Source organism: Procambarus clarkii, chromosome 8 (genome assembly GCF_040958095.1).
Source record: "Procambarus clarkii isolate CNS0578487 chromosome 8, FALCON_Pclarkii_2.0, whole genome shotgun sequence".
Classification (NCBI taxonomy): domain Eukaryota; kingdom Metazoa; phylum Arthropoda; class Malacostraca; order Decapoda; family Cambaridae; genus Procambarus; species Procambarus clarkii.
This window is the reverse complement of record NC_091157.1, coordinates 49,305,227-49,322,330: the sequence shown is the minus strand read 5'-3', so window position 1 is coordinate 49,322,330 and position 17,104 is coordinate 49,305,227. Positions and strand designations below refer to the sequence as shown.

General features: G+C 44.7%; 1 protein-coding gene across 1 annotated transcript; it reads left to right on the top strand.

Moving 5' to 3' along the window:
- The first annotated feature begins 507 nt into the window (after positions 1–507).
- On the top strand, positions 508–12,047 carry LOC138361291 (nascent polypeptide-associated complex subunit alpha, muscle-specific form-like). The gene is made up of 3 exons (XM_069320661.1): positions 508–541; positions 4,023–6,070; positions 11,187–12,047. The coding sequence occupies exons 1-3, from the start codon at positions 508–510 to the stop codon at positions 12,045–12,047; spliced, it is 2,943 nt and encodes a 980-aa protein (XP_069176762.1).
- The last annotated feature ends 5,057 nt before the right edge of the window (positions 12,048–17,104 follow it).

Sequence of the window (17,104 nt, the reverse complement as noted above, 5' to 3'; positions counted from 1 at the left end):
CAGGTCCTCTTGTATTTTCATGCAGTTTTCCATTTCATTTGGTCTCATAATTTTTGCTTCTTCAATGAACATTGAAAGGACTCTATCCTCTGTAGGAGACCACTCACATAGACTAAGAATATGATTGGCTTCAGAACTGACCCTTCTGGAATGCTATTATGATTAAGTGCACTAGTAATTAGTAATTACCTTCTATAGACCCAGCACTCATTCCAGCCTATTGCTAAACAATGTGTTACTGCCAGTTATATAGCTCATAATCATAGATGGTAACAAGGAATAATACTATAAGAAAGATGTATAACTTTCATTCATAGAGAGAGATTATACACAGGTCTTTAGCTGTAAAATAGGTACCTGGGAGTTAGTCAGCTATCACGGGCGGTTTCCTGGGGGTGGAAGCCTGGTCGAGGACCGGGCCGCGGGGACACTAAAGCCCCGAAATCATCTCAAGATAACTTTAAGAAGAAGATCAATGGGTGATTACAGTTTACTTAAATTCCAGCAATGATCCCCAATTTCAATGTACGGGAACGACTGGGTAAGGCACACAAAATTTAATCACTATTCAAGTAATTACCATCAGAAAAAAATAAGCCTAGGTACAAAATCAGCAAAGATGTGGCGGCACTTTAGTTCACAAAGTACACATGAAATAAAATAATTATACATTTAGTAACAATGCAAACACAGTAATAATTAGTCTAGGGCAACATTTCTCAAACATTTTTACCCTTGTGCAACCCTTGAAATAATTTTCACGTCTCAACGAAACCCCATGCATCAAAATTACTGTATAATATATTTATTAATCTCAAAAAATGTATAATTATTAATCCCTCAAAAAATCATATCATATCTGATAACACAAAAGATAAACATTGACAATATTCTCGCGGAACCTCGGGTTAGAAACACTGGTGTAGGGTGTTGCAACAGACTTTACTTGCTTTACTTAACTTGTAAGGTGTTGCAACGGTAAGCTGTACCTATTTGTCTCTAATGAAGGTCTCAACACCACTGGGTCAACGTGGGGGTCGATGTTGTTGTTTTAGATTTAGTTACTATTATTATTATTATTATTAACATCTTTTTTGACAAAAATTAAGTACAATTTTGCCTAATCTGAGGAATTCAATTAGGTCTTGTTAGAGTGAGGATAATGCTGGTATTCACTGTCACACAGGACAGAGAGTCATACACAAGACAATAGGTCTAAACTGTTGGCTGAAGCACACACACACACACACACATGTGTGTGTGTGTGTGTGTGTGTGTGTGCTTCACACACACACACATATATATATATATATATATATATATATATATATATATATATATATATATATATATATATATATATATATATATATATATATATATATATATCATGGTTACAGTCAACTACATTAGACAGTATACACGTTTCAATGTACGAATATGAAAACTCAACTTTCTATTGTGCACTGCCACACAAGGGCAGGCGAGATGGGTTCATAAAAGATGAAGCTTAAAAAAAATTGTTCTTCATTCTTTAAAATGGACAAGCAAATTTTAGATAAATTGTTAGAATGTCGTCCAGTATACCTGATTCAGTGAAATAATTACACAGTTTCGATGAATCAGTCACACAGCTTTTGTAGTCAAAATTTTAAAGTAAAAAAGTAACAGTTAAAATTCCCATGTAGCACGGGCTATGGTGAGCCTGAGGGGAGAATCTGGGCCACTTCAACCATTTGTTTACACTGCTAACATAACGGCCGTTTAAGCCAGCTTATTTATTCATAATGGGTAAATAACTTCATTAAGCACTACTCAACAGTCCCCTACAGAACGTGCACAATATTTTTTCAACGGTGCTGCCTCTCTGTGAGCGGAACGTCTAGCGACTCGAGGAATTCAATTCAACGAGGAATTAACGAGGAATTAGATTCAACGACATCCTCTGCAACTTCCAGAGGATGTCTATCTTACAGTTAATTATTTTACAGCACTTTGCTAAGTTACCTGGATGATATTACATCATCTGACTTCATATTCGTTTCTTGTCAAATATCATGTTACGCATTCAACTCCCCCTTCCCTATAGATTACCAAACAAACTGTGTACTCGTATTTTCTATATCCCAACCATTTGGACTGGTCGGTAGAGCGACGGTCTCGCTTCATGCAGGTCGACGTTCAATCCCCGACTGACCAAGTGGTTGGGCACCATTCCTTTTCCCCGTCCCATCCCAGATGGCAAAGGGCTGGTATACCGAAAGGGAAATATGTAGAGATGAGAAAATTCTTAACAGAAATACCGTGGAAAACAGAACCCAGAGTACAGTCTGTACAAGACATGAGTGATTAAGTCACACAAAAGTGTAGGGAGACAGTAAATAAGTTTATCACGCCCCAAAAAGAAAAGAATGTGAGCCAACAGAGGAATCTATGGTTTAATATGGAATGCGAGGAACCAAGGCACTCAATTACAAGGGCGTGGAGGACCTACAGAAATAACAGAATGCCAGAGAGCAGAGGGAAGCACCAGAGGGCCAGGAAGGAATACCTCAGTGTGAGCAGAGAGTCAGTATGAAAATTACATTGCAAATAAAGCCAAGATCGACCCAAGACTGCTCCACAGTCACATAAGGAAAAATACAACTGTGAAAGAACAAGTAATGAAACTGAGTGAGGCAAGGACAGGTTCACAGAGAATGACAGAGGTGTGTGAAGAACTCAAAGAGAGTTTCCAGGAGGTCTTCACAGTAGAACGAGGAGAGATCCGTGGATTATGAGTAGTGGCAACAAACCATACAGCTTTGGAAGGGTTCAAAATTACCAGAGATGAGGTTAAGAGGTATCTCTCCATGAATGCTAAAAGAGTGTGCAGAAGCACTTTGCATGCCACTCTCCATGACTTCGTTACACACCAATATGGGTTTGGGATGGGAAATCTTGCCTCACAGCTCTAATAGAATTCTTCGACTAGGTGACAAAGATTAAGCAAGAAAGAAAAGGGTGGGTATTCTGTATTTTCTTGGACTGTCGAAAAGCTTTTGACACAGTACCCCAGAAGAGGCTGGTACATAAGTTGGAGTAACTGCAGGAGTAATTGGCAGGGTGCTCTAGTGGATAACGAAGTAACTAAGCAATAGGAAGGAGAGTTACTGTGAAGGGTGAGGTCTCATGACGGTGTAATGTCATTTGTGGAGTCCTACAGGGCTCTGTACTCAGACCTATCCTGTTTTTTTATATATGTAAGTGATCTTCCAGAGGGTATAGACTCATTCCTCTCAATGTTTGCTGGTGATGCTAAAATTTATGAGGAGGATTAAGACAGCGGAGGACAGCATGAGGCCAAAAGATGACCTGGACAAACTGAAGGAATGGTCCAACAAATGGTTGTAAGAGTTTAACCCGAGCAAATGTAAAGTAATACGTGTAGGGAGCAGGATGCCAGATACTAGGTACCATTTGGGACATAAAATTCTCCAAGAAGCTGATAGAGAGAGAGAGACACCTTGAAGTTGATATCACGCCAGACTTATCCCTTAAAGCCCACATCAAGATGACATAATCAGCGGCATATGCTACGTTGGCCAACACAAGACCTGCCTTTAGAAACTTGTGTAAGGAATCATTTAAGACCTTTATACCACATATGTCAGACCAATCCCGAAGTATGCAGCTCCAGCATGGAGTCCATATCTAGTAAAGCACCTGACTAAATTTTGAGAAAGTTCTAAGGTATGCCACCAGACTGGTGAAGAAGCACGTGAACAAGGTAGAGAAGATTCGTGCTGGAACGTAGAGAAGATTCGTGCTGGAACATAGAAAAGATTCGTGCTGGAACGTAGAGGAGATTCGTGCTGGAACATAGAAAAGATTCGTGCTGGAACGTAGAGGAGATTCGTTCTGGAGTGTACTTCTGAACATGAAAGCGAGGGTTCGGTCAGTGATTGGCACGAATCTTACTTATATCAAGGAAAACTAAGACAATACCTCGAGAGATTGTGTGTGATCTAACACATCTTGAGACGTCTGCGACACCCTTGGAAGAATTCGACACCCCTGGAACACTACAACACCCCTGGAAGACTTCGACACCCCTGGAAGACTTCGACACCCCTGCAACACTACAACACCCCTGGAAGACTTCGACACTCCTGGAAGACTTCGACACCCCTGGAACACTACAACACCCCTGGAAGACTTCGACACCCCTGGAAGACTTCGCGACACCCATGGAAGAAGACCTCAACACCCCTGGAAGACTACAACCCCCCTGGAAGACTACAACACCCCTGGAAGACTTCGACACCCCTGGAAGACTACGACACCCCTGGAAGACTTCGACACCCCTGGAAGACTACAACACCCCTGGAAGACTTCGACACCCCTGGAAGATTTCGACACCCCTGGAAGACTACGACACCCCTGGAAGAAGACTACGACACCCTTGGAAGACTTCGACACCCCTGGAAGACTACGACACCCCTGGAAGACTTCGACACCCCTGGAAGACTACAACACCCCTGGAAGACTTCGACACCCCTGGAAGACTACAACACCCCTGGAAGAAGACTACGACACCCCTGGAAGACTTCGACACCCCTGGAAGATTTCGACACCCCTGGAAGAAGACTACGACACCCTTGGAAGACTTCGACACCCCTGGAAGACTTCGACACCCCTGGAAGACTTCAACACCCCTGGAAGACTACAACACCCCTGGAAGAAGACTACGACACCCCTGGAAGACTACAACACCCCTGGAAGACTACAACACCCCTGGAAGACTTCGACACCCCTGGAAGAAGACTACGACACCCCTGGAAGACTACAACACCCCTGGAAGACTACAACACCCCTGGAAGACTACAACACCCCTGGAAGAAGACTACAACACCCCTGGAAGACTACAACACCCCTGGAAGACTACAACACCCCTGGAAGACTACAACACCCCTGGAAGACTTCGACACCCCTGGAAGACTACAACACCCCTGGAAGACTTCGACACCCCTGGAAGACTACAACACCCCTGGAAGACTTCGACACCCCTGGAAGACTACAACACCCCTGGAAGACTACGACACCCCTGGAAGACTACAACACCCCTGGAAGACTTCGACACCCCTGGAAGACTACAACGCCCCTGGAAGAAGACTACAACACCCCTGGAAGACTACGACACCCCTGGAAGAAGACTACGACACCCTTGGAAGACTTCGACACCCCTGGAAGAAGACTACGACACCCCTGGAAGACTTCGACACCCCTGGAAGACTACAACACCCCTGGAAGAAGACTACAACACCCCTGGAAGAATACGACACCCCTGGAAGAAGACTACGACACCCTTGGAAGACTTCGACACCCTTGGAAGACTTCGACACCCCTGGAAGAAGACTACAACACCCCTGGAAGACTTCAACACCCCTGGAAGACTTCGACACCCCTGGAAGACTTGGACACTCCTGGAAGAAGACTACGACACCCCTGGAAGACTACGACACCCCTGGAAGAAGACTACGACACCCCTGGAAGACTACGACACCCCTGGAAGACTTCGACACCCCTGGAAGACTACAACACCCCTGGAAGACTTGGACACCCCTGGAAGACTTGGACACCCCTGGAAGACTTCGACACCCCTGGAAGACTTCGACACCCCTGGAAGAAGACTACGACACCCTTGGAAGACTTCGACACCCCTGGAAGACTTCGACACCCCTGGAAGACTTCGACACCCTTGGAAGACTTCGACACCCCTGGAAGAAGACTTCAACACCCCTGGAAGACTTCGACACCCCTGGAAGACTTCGACACCCCTGGAAGACTTCGACACCCCTGGAAGAAGACTTCGACACCCCTGGAAGACTTCGACACCCCTGGAAGACTTCGACACTCCTGGAAGACTTCGACACCCCTGGAAGAAGACTTCGACACCCCTGGAAGAAGACTTCGACACCCCTGGAAGAAGACTTCGACACCCCTGAAAGACTTCGACACCCCTGGAAGACTTCGACACCCCTGGAAGACTTCGACACCCCTGGAAGACTTCGACACCCCTGCTTCTAACGTAATCTTTTAAACGTCTAATTCAAAAGCCGATTTTTGTTTATTTCTGTTCATTGACGTCAGTGGAACCGAGGACCAGTCTTGCCTGTGCATTGACATCAGCGTTACAGTAACAGAGGACCAAAATCCAACACCAAATTGAGCGATTTATTTACTGTATGATTAGACCTGAGCCGCATGCGTGATGTTAGACGCAGCCGCACTTGATGCGGACACGGGGCACGAGACCACTGCCGCTAGATCATTCCACGGGCCAGATTCACGAAGCAGTTACGCAGGTACTTACGAACGTGTACATCTTTCCTCAATTTCTGACGGCTTTGGTTACATTAATTAAACAGTTTACCAGCGTGAAAACTTGCCAATCAACTGTTGTTATTGTTATAAACAGCCTCCTGGTGCTTCGGAGCTCATTAACTGTTTATTAATTGTAAACAAAGCCGCCAACGATTGAGAAAAGATGTACAGGTTCGTAAGTGCTTGAGGAACTTGTTCGTGAATCTGGACCCAGGATTGCGGAGTCTTGACTCCATCAATGGTAAAAAACACTTCGCGCAAAAAAAGGTCGTTGTATGATTATGCCGGCGTCGCCCGGGGCTACTTACGGCAGATCACGCATACAGCTAAGTCAATGCCTTATTCAGGATTCAGTTGTTAAATAAGGGGAGGACTTAATTATGTCGTTGAAGCTGATCGTTGAGCTCCACTTCCGTTGTTTTAGTTAATGGTGAGATTGTCACTGATTACGAACGCTATTGTTGAGCGAGAACTCGTTCGATCACCCAATACGTTGCTTCACCTGTCTAGCGCAGACTTGATTAAATGTAAACTGTATTAGTATATCTATGCACATACTTTGCGTCAGTATATAAATGTATGCGAAAAATCGTGAAATTCAGAGATAACTCTTATCAGTGGTGTTCAAGGAACGTACTTCATTCATAATGAAGTACTGCCAGGAATCTTAGCCAAGACTCCAAATTCAGCTTTCTGAAGGTGCAGTCTGCATCTACTGTAAAGTTTGCCTACACAACATACCCTACTGTAATCACAGTTTGCCCAATAGTAAAGCTGCCGTCCAGTAGTGCCTGGGTTACGGGCTCACCATAGCCCGTGCAACTTGAAACTTTTTGTTCCAAGTAGCAAGAAACAACAACAACAACAGTGCCAGGGTAACCGACTGACCGCTGAGGTAAACAGTCTTGTATAGGGACAGTTGTAGGACACATATTGAGCCGTTTTTAATATAGACTATTAATATATGTATATGTATTGGTATATATGTTGTACCTAATAGGCCAAGTTGCCAAACAAGCCGAAATTTTCTGACGTATTATATCCTACATATTTTTCTTATGTGATGATAATGCTTTCATAATATTATATATGATTTGAAGTTTTTAATCTGAATTAAGACTGAATTAAGAAATTTTATCAAACCTAACATAACCTAACCTATCCTAACGTAACATAACTAATTCAGTAATTCATGTTCTTTATATAATATTATTAATTTTAATAAACCAATTTGGAAAGAAATATTTGAAAATAACAAAAATCACTCGGCCTGTTAGGCAAACCGGGCCTAGCATACGAGGCCAAGTAGTGCGGTTCAGGCTATTGTGTACGACATATATGTATATGTCGTACCTAATAGCCAGAACGTACTACTTGGCATAGTAGGCAAGTCCCGATTTGCCTAATAGGCAGAGAGATTTAATTAAAAAACTAATTCGTTTATTTAAATTTATACTATTATATTAAGAACATGAATTACTGACTTAGTTATGTTAGTTTAGGTAATGTTAGGATAGGGTAGGTTAGGAAGGTTAGGTTAGGGTTGCTCATATTTCTACGTTTTTAATTCAAATAAAAAAATAATCATATATAATATAAGGGAAAGCTTTATCATTTTTTTAAATATGTAACTTCAGGAAAACTCAGCTTATTGGGCAAACCGGAACTTGCATAGTTTGCAAACCACACACACACACACACACACACACACACACACACACACACACACACACACACACACACACACACACACACACACACACACACACACACACACACACACACACACACACACACACAGACACACACACACACACACACACACACACACACACACACACACACACAGACACACACACACAGACACACACACACAGACACACACACACACACACACACACACACACACACACACACACACACACACACACACACACACACAGACACACACACACACACACACACACACAGACACACACACACAGACACACACACACAGACACACACACACACACACACACACACACACACACACACACACACACACACACACACACACACACACACACACACACACACACACAGACACACACACACAGACACACACACACAGACACACACACACACACACACACACACACACACACACACACACACACACACACACACACACACACACACACAGACACACACACACAGACACACACACACAGACACACACACACAGACACACACACACACACACACACACACACACACACACACACACAGACACACACACACACACACACACAGACACACACACACACACACACACACACACACACATATATATATATATATATATATATATATATATATATATATATATATATATATATATATATATATATATGTTGCATATATATATATTTCAGTTGCATATTGTCCTGGGGACCATTCAGGCTTGTTCGCATATATATATATATATATATATATATATATATATATATATATATATATATATATATATATATATATATATATGTTCCCAGTGTTGCCAGCGGCAGCGCTGCACATTACCTACTATTGACCTTATTCCTTTGCGCACTACTGAGAAATTAATATATATTAATGCTACTTCAATTATTATTATTATATCATGAGTGGGTAAGTACGACAGTGGTCCCCTAGTGTGAGGTGGATACTCTGCCTCTCAATCCTCACACCGCTCCCTACTGATTGGTGTGTCTCCACCACTCTTTTTACACCACTGTTTCAACAACAGGTTTCACGACCCCAATTGTCTCCATGCAACACAATGCGTGTTATTTCCCCCCCCCCCCACCCCCCCCCCGCTATGTAAATGTCCGGTGCCTTTTGTAACATCAGTCTGTCATTACTCTATACTCGCGAGGAAGGCTCGCTGCTGCTTGGCTCCACGAAATCAAACGTTTAATAATTTAATAATTGTATATGTATGTCCTGGGAGGGGTAATAGCAGAGGATCCTTGCAGCTGGGCTGGCAGCTGACCTAGGTGAGCAGCTGGGCTGGGTGGGCAGCTGTGGGCAGCTGTGGGCAGCAGTGGGCAGCAGCTCTTCCCTCTCGCCCACCCAACATGGCAAGGTTGCGAGGATGGGCACCCAACATTACCACACCTCCATTCCCGTGGCCTTTCCATTAATAGGGATTTGTAATAGGGGCTTCCAATCGTCCTAGAATGGAAATGATTGTAAATTACCGGTTCACTGGACGACGGCTGACCTGAAGCTGGGTAGGATTGTATGGTTCATTGTCCATATGACACTCTTGTACACTGGGATACTCCTGTATACTGGTATACTCTGAGACACTCTTGTACACTGGTATACTCTGAGACACTCTTGTACACTGGGATACACTGAGACACTCTTGTACACTGGGATACTCCTGTATACTGGTATACTCTGAGACACTCTTGTACACTGGTATACTCTGAGACACTCTTGTACACTGGGATACTCCTGTATACTGGTATGCTCTGAGACACTCTTGTACACTGGGATACTCCTGTATACTGGTATACTCTGAGACACTCTTGTACACTGGGATACACTGAGACACTCCTGTACACTGAGACACTCCTGTACACTGAGACACTCCTGTACACTGGGACACTCCTGTACACTGAGACACTCCTGTACACTGGGGTACACTGGGACACTCCTGTACACTGAGACACTCCTGTACACTGGGACACTCCTGTACACTGAGACACTCCTGTACACTGAGACACTCCTGTACACTGGGACACTCCTGTACACTGAGACACTCCTGTACACTGGGACACTCCTGTACACTGGGACACTCCTGTACACTGGGGTACACTGGGACACTCCTGTACACTGAGACACTCCTGTACACTGAGACACTCCTGTACACTGGGACACTCCTGTACACTGGGACACTCCTGTACACTGGGACACTCCTGTACACTGGGACACTCCTGTACACTGGGGTACACTGGGACACTCCTGTACACTGAGACACTCCTGTACACTGAGACACTCCTGTACACTGGGACACTCCTGTACACTGGGACACTCCTGTACACTGGGACACTCCTGTACACTGGGACACTCCTGTACACTGGGACACTCCTGTACACTGAGACACTCCTGTACACTGAGACACTCCTGTACACTGGGGCACTCCTGTACACTGAGACACTCCTGTACACTGAGACACTCCTGTACACTGGGACACTCCTGCACACTGGGACACTCCTGTACACTGGGACACTCCTGTACACTGGGACACTCCTGTACACTGGGACACTCCTGTACACTGAGACACTCCTGTACACTGAGACACTCCTGTACACTGGGACACTCCTGCACACTGGGACACTCCTGTACACTGGGACACTCCTGTACACTGGGACACTCCTGTACACTGGGACACTCCTGTACACTGGGGTACACTGGGACACTCCTGTACACTGAGACACTCCTGTACACTGGGACACTCCTGTACACTGAGACACTCCTGTACACTGAGACACTCCTGTACACTGGGACACTCCTGTACACTGAGACACTCCTGTACACTGGGACACTCCTGTACACTGGGACACTCCTGTACACTGGGACACTCCTGTACACTGAGACACTCCTGTACACTGGGACACTCCTGTACACTGAGACACTCCTGTACACTGGGACACTCCTGTACACTGGGACACTCCTGTACACTGAGACACTCCTGTACACTGGGGTACACATTATCAAACACAAATGTGAGCTACAGAATAACTATGCAATTTTAAATTAATTTATGCAATAAAAAACAGGGACTGTAGAGTGGAGGTGGCCCAGGTCCCTATGCCCGGGTCCCTAGCGATGCCCGGGCCCCTAGTGATGCCCGGGCCCCTAGCGATGCCCTGGCCCCTAGTGATGCCCGGGTCCCTAGTGATGCCCGGGCCCCTAGTGATGCCCGGGCCCCTAGTGATGCCCGGGCCCCTAGCGATGCCCTGGCCCCTAGTGATGCCCGGGCCCCTAGTGATGCCCGGGCCCCTAGTGATGCCCGGGCCCCTAGTGATGCCCGGGCCCCTAGTGATGCCCGGGCCCCTAGTGATGCCCGGGCCCCTAGTGATGCCCGGGACCCTAGTGATGCCCGGGCCCCTAGTGATGCCCGGGCCCCTAGTGATACCCGGGCCCCTAGTGATGCCCGGGCCCCTAGTGATGCCCGGGACCCTAGTGATGCCCGGGCCCCTAGTGATGCCCGGGCCCCTAGTGATGCCCGGGGCCCTAGCGATACCCGGGCCCCTAGTGATGCCCGGGCCCCTAGTGATGCCCGGGGCCCTAGTGATACCCGAGCCCCTAGTGATGCCCGGGCCCCTAGTGATGCCCGGGGCCCTAGCGATGCCCGGGGCCCTAGTGATGCCCGAGCCCCAAGCAATACCCGTGCCCCAAGCATTACCGGGTCCCTAACGATGCCCGGGCTCCCAGCGATGCCCGGGCCCCCAACCGACGGCCGTGGGCCCCAAGAGAGCCATCATCACAGTGATCTCCCACATATTAGCGTGACTTACAAGAGGACCCTTCGTCCCCATATCATTAATAACCCAGACGCTGATATTGCCTGGTTTTCGCAAGAAATAATTCCCTTCATTCCCTCTTCGTCATTTCTCCTCTTCCTTCCTTCTAACAAAAAGACATAAATACCTGTAAATACCAATGTATATGCATGAGGAGTGTAATCTCCCGCCTGACAACTGCCTGGATTATTCCCGCGTCCGCTTCCAAATGGTTTTAGGGGCGTAGTATGCAAAGTGACCGCCAGAGGGAAGCAGCCAGCGCTCTAGGCGATGGCTACTGGCCGGTATTCTAGATGGTGAGTCCCGTCTGTGGCCTGGCTGGTAACTGTGGTCATATTGTACCCATGGTCACTGTAGCCATGGTCACTTTACCCATGGTCACACTGTACCCATGGTCACTGTAGCCATGGTCACTTTACCCATGGTCACACTGTACCCATGGTCACTGTAGCCATGGTCACTTTACCCATGGTCACTGTATCCATGGTCACACTGTACCCATGGTCACACTGTACCCATGGTCACTGTATCCATGGTTACTGTAGCCATGGTCACACTGTATCCATGGTCACACTGTGCCATGGTCATTGTACCCATGGTCACACTGTACCCATGGTCACTGTAGCCATGGTCATACTGTACCCATGGTCTCACTGTGCCCATGGTCACACTGTACCCATGGTCACACTGTACCCATGGTCACACTGTACCATAGTCAATGTACCCATGGTTACTGTATCCATGGTCACTGTACCCATGGTCACTATACCCATGGTCACTACCCATGGTCACTGTACCCATGGTCACTGTACCCATGGTCACTGTACCCATGGTCACACTGTACCCATGGTCACTGTACCCATGGTCACTGTACCCATGGTCACTGTACCCATGGTCACTGTACCCATGGTCACTGTACCCGTGGTCACTGTACCCATGGTCACTGTACCCATGGTCACTGTACCCATGGTCACTATACCCATGGTCACTACCCATGGTCACTGTACCCATGGTCACTATACCCATGGTCACTGTATACATGGTCACTGTACCCATGGTCACACTGTACCCATGGTCACACTGTACCCATGGTCACACTATACCATGGTGAACTGTGATCTAGTACACGATAGCTAAGGAGAAGCATGATATCTGAGAGAGAGCTGGTGACAGTTCACATTATATGATGCTGGATAACCAGTAAGATAACCAATAAGATAACCAATAATATATACTTTGCAGCCTCCACACACAAAGGTATCTCGCCTCCCTGACAAGGCTCCAGGGGGGTCGTATCTCATACTCCGGTTGGGTTCGGTTTCCAACCTCTGGCCGCTCGCTGGGACAAAGAAGTAAAAAAAAACAAAAACAAATTATATTAAAAATAGCGGAAATTAGATTTAAGACAAATGGAAAACATCTCATTGGCATAGAGTCGGTCGGTTCATGCATATCATTACCGCGGGCCGGACAGGTAATACCGGTTCACTAATGAAAGACGTGTGTGTTGCGGCTCTCATTTCCCTCCATTTATCCTGCAAAACGGTAGATATTTTGCTCTCAATTGGCATTGTTATGTTGGCGATGGTGTGGCCCAAAACACTCAATAAATTCAGAGTTGACTTGGTGTCCGGCCCGCAGGCGAGGGGTTGGTAGCCCAGCTGGCCAGCGATGGCCAGACTCCCGCCCGCCGCCACGCGCTGCTTCTAGGATACAGGTTGGTTGGTGTTCTCCTACCAGTGGTGGTGTTCACTCTGCGACCCCTACAAACCCCCAGGTTGGAGGTGGCGCTCAGCGGTCTGGCGACACCGCGAGCAACAAGCCCAGTGAGGCTGAGGTCTGAGAGCATGTAAGGCAGTGTCTGGGATGCTCCCGGACGCAGGTTCGAATCCTCGTCACGGGCCCTTGTGGATTTGTTCGTCTGAGAGCAGGTTCGTAGCGAGACACGTCTGATTCTCTCTCTCCCCCGTTATGTCTCTCTCTCTTCCCTTCTCTCTCAATCTCCCCCCATCTCGGGTCTTCAACTTTTCCCCAAAGAAGATTACTCTTCTCCTTTCCATCCTCTCCCTCACACTCCCTCCTCTCCCAATCTCTCCCCTCTTCCTACCTATCTTCTTCCGTCTCTTCATCCCAGTCAGGTCTGAGTTGGATAGTTAGTGTGTAGATAACCTGAGTGTAGTGTTGGCTGAACTGGGGACAGTGCTCTCTCTACTCTTTATAAATATTAACTGGGAAGAGACAGCTGATTCCTTCCAGGTAACTGTAATTAATTTCTGTATAAAAAATGAAAATTATTTGTACTGATGAATCTCTTACATCGTAAGACCCGCTTCACGGGAGCTGGTGAACTCTTCACATCGTAAGACCCGCTTCACGGGAGCTGGTGAACCTTCACACCGTAATTTGGGGTATATTTGTGGAGAGGGAGAGTGCCAACAGCAAGGTGGGCCAAATGGTGCAAGTTTCCGGCACTTAATTCAAGTCCTAAGAGATCGACACGGCTCTCACCGACACCCGTGCCTCCGTGCCCCGGCCCGAACGTTAACGAATTAAATATATCAACCGTGATTATTTGCCTCTCCCCAGTGAAGGATCTCTGGGTACGCTTCAAGCCTCAGAGGAGAGAGAGAGAAACTTGTAGTCATGTCAACAACTTCTATGTGTGTTCCTTATACGACCTTAATGATGATATTTAATTTATTCCTGGCTATCAGGGGCCTGACGGCTGAGTTGGCAGCGCTCGGGGTTCGTAGTCCTAGGGTTCCTGGGTTCGGTCCCCGGCGGAGGCGGAAACAAATGGGTAGTTTCTTTCATCTTGATGCCCCTGTTCAGCTAGGAGTAAATAGGTACCTGGGAGTTAGACAGCTGCTACGGGCTGCTTCCTGGGGGTGTGTAACAAAAAGGAGGCCTGGTCGAGGACCGGGCCGCGGGGACGCTAAGCTCCGAAATCATCTCAAGATAACCTCAAGAAGAAAAGATCAGAGTTAAATATATGAAGGTAATTGTGAAATGTTTTATTATTATTATTATTATTATTATTATTATTATTATTATTATTATTATTATTATTATTATTATTATTATTATTATTAGTATTATTATTATTATTATTAGTATTTTATTAGTATTATTTTAGGTAAGGTTTTAGTGTTTGAAGTTTATTTTGGAGTTTCCCTTGAAATTTGCCAGCTAGAACTTCACTTTTTTGTGTGGTTATCTGTGAGGAGTGCGGGATTCTATGCCTTTATTGCATACTGTTGTACGTTGTCAAACATTCATTCATAAGATTTTTGATCTGTTATAAATAAGTCGGTTGCCAGCCTTTTGCCAAATTGGGTTGCAAAATTGTGCGTATTTCGGGTGATAAGATCATCGAAATTGGTCTGTTGGTGAAAGGGAAGAACCATACCTGAGACCTGAGTGTCACAGGTCGCAGCTTTGTAGACGAGGAGTCACAATAACGTGCCTGAAGATATCATCACCAAACCACACGTCAGAAGATGAGACGACGACGTTTCGGTCCGTCTTGGACCAAGTCGAACAATCAAGTCGATTGGTCGCCGCAGAACTGCTTCGATTATTTACTTTTAAGGGCTTACAGGGAAGCTAAATGGGGGTGGTATATGTATGCCTTGTGTAAACCTTGTAGACCATATACAGTCCAGCCATATCCCACATGTGCTGGAGAGTCTCTTTATATCACATTGGGTTACCTTGCGGTGTTTCCGGGGCTTAGCGTCCCCGCGGCCCGGTCGTCGACCAGGCCTCCTCAAGAACATTCAGTTTACAATGTGTTTATAGAACAGTTTGTAAAACTAGAACAGTACAGTTAACTGTTTTTTCTGTACAGTTTATTACAGCATGCGGGCACATTATGTACTCACCTAGTTGTACTCAACTGGTTGTGTATGTGGTGCTGTTTGTCTGTCTCGTTAGCTGTTCATTGTCAATATGTTTTAATTGTTCAGGGTCAGAATATTTTAAGTCACCTGCCAAATTGCGTTTCATAATTTTATTATTATTATTATTATTATTATTATTATTATTATTATTATTATTTGTTTTGGTCAACATATTTGTTTGGTTTTCAACATATTTATTATTGAATACTTTTATTGTTATTATATTTCATATGTTTTGTACTACTGTATTCAATATTTATATTAATATTTTTATTTTATTTTATTAACAAAATTTATTTAATGTTTTTATTTTTGTTATATTTAACACTTTTTTTGTATGTTAAACTTTTTATTAATATTTTTATTATATTAACTATTTTTGTTAAAATATTTTTATATTAAATATTTTTTATTATATTAAATATTTTTATTATATTAATTTAATTTAAATATTTTTATTAAATTAAATATTTGTTTTATATTTATCATTAGATATAATATGAATTTACAATGTAAATATAAAAAAAATCAATAAATATTATTAAATTTTTATTACTTATCAATGCACAAAGAAATCACATTAACGTGCATCACATTATCATTGTGATTTATATATCGTATTTACCATTATTAATAACGAAATGTATTAATTCTTGTTATTATTTTATAGTAAAATTATGTTATTAATATTACTAGGATACTAATATATTCAATTACTAGGTGACCCAGCAACCCGTCCTCTTAAAAATAACGTCGCTTTTGGCTCGTTTGCGCACTATGGCCAAATTTGGACGTAATTTGAAATGAAATCGACTCACAAAAGTGACGTATTGTCCCGTTTTCTGTTTGAGTCGTCCGGCCTACTCGGAAAGGTTAGAAGAGGAAACTTTCAATTAACATTTTTCATAAAAATTTGAAACTGTATGAGATATTTCCTGCCCACCTAACCTACCAGAGGACCCTTAACTTACTGTTGTTGACAATAAAAATCCCAAATTTATTTTCATTTTCAAATTACATCCACTTTCGGCCATACGGGCAAACGGCCAAAAAGTGACGTTATTTTTTAAGAGGGCAGGTTGACCGCAGACAATGGAGTCATCTCCCATTGTCTGCTTGCAATGTCTGCTCTCTCCATAAATCTTTATTTAGCATCTGTGAAAGGCAGGATTAAGATTGTCTCCTGAGGCGTGGAGTCAAGAGCTACGGTTTAACGAAGACATGAATTCACTTCTGAAAATGTCCACTTCGATTGAAAATCATTTTGGGCACAGGAAG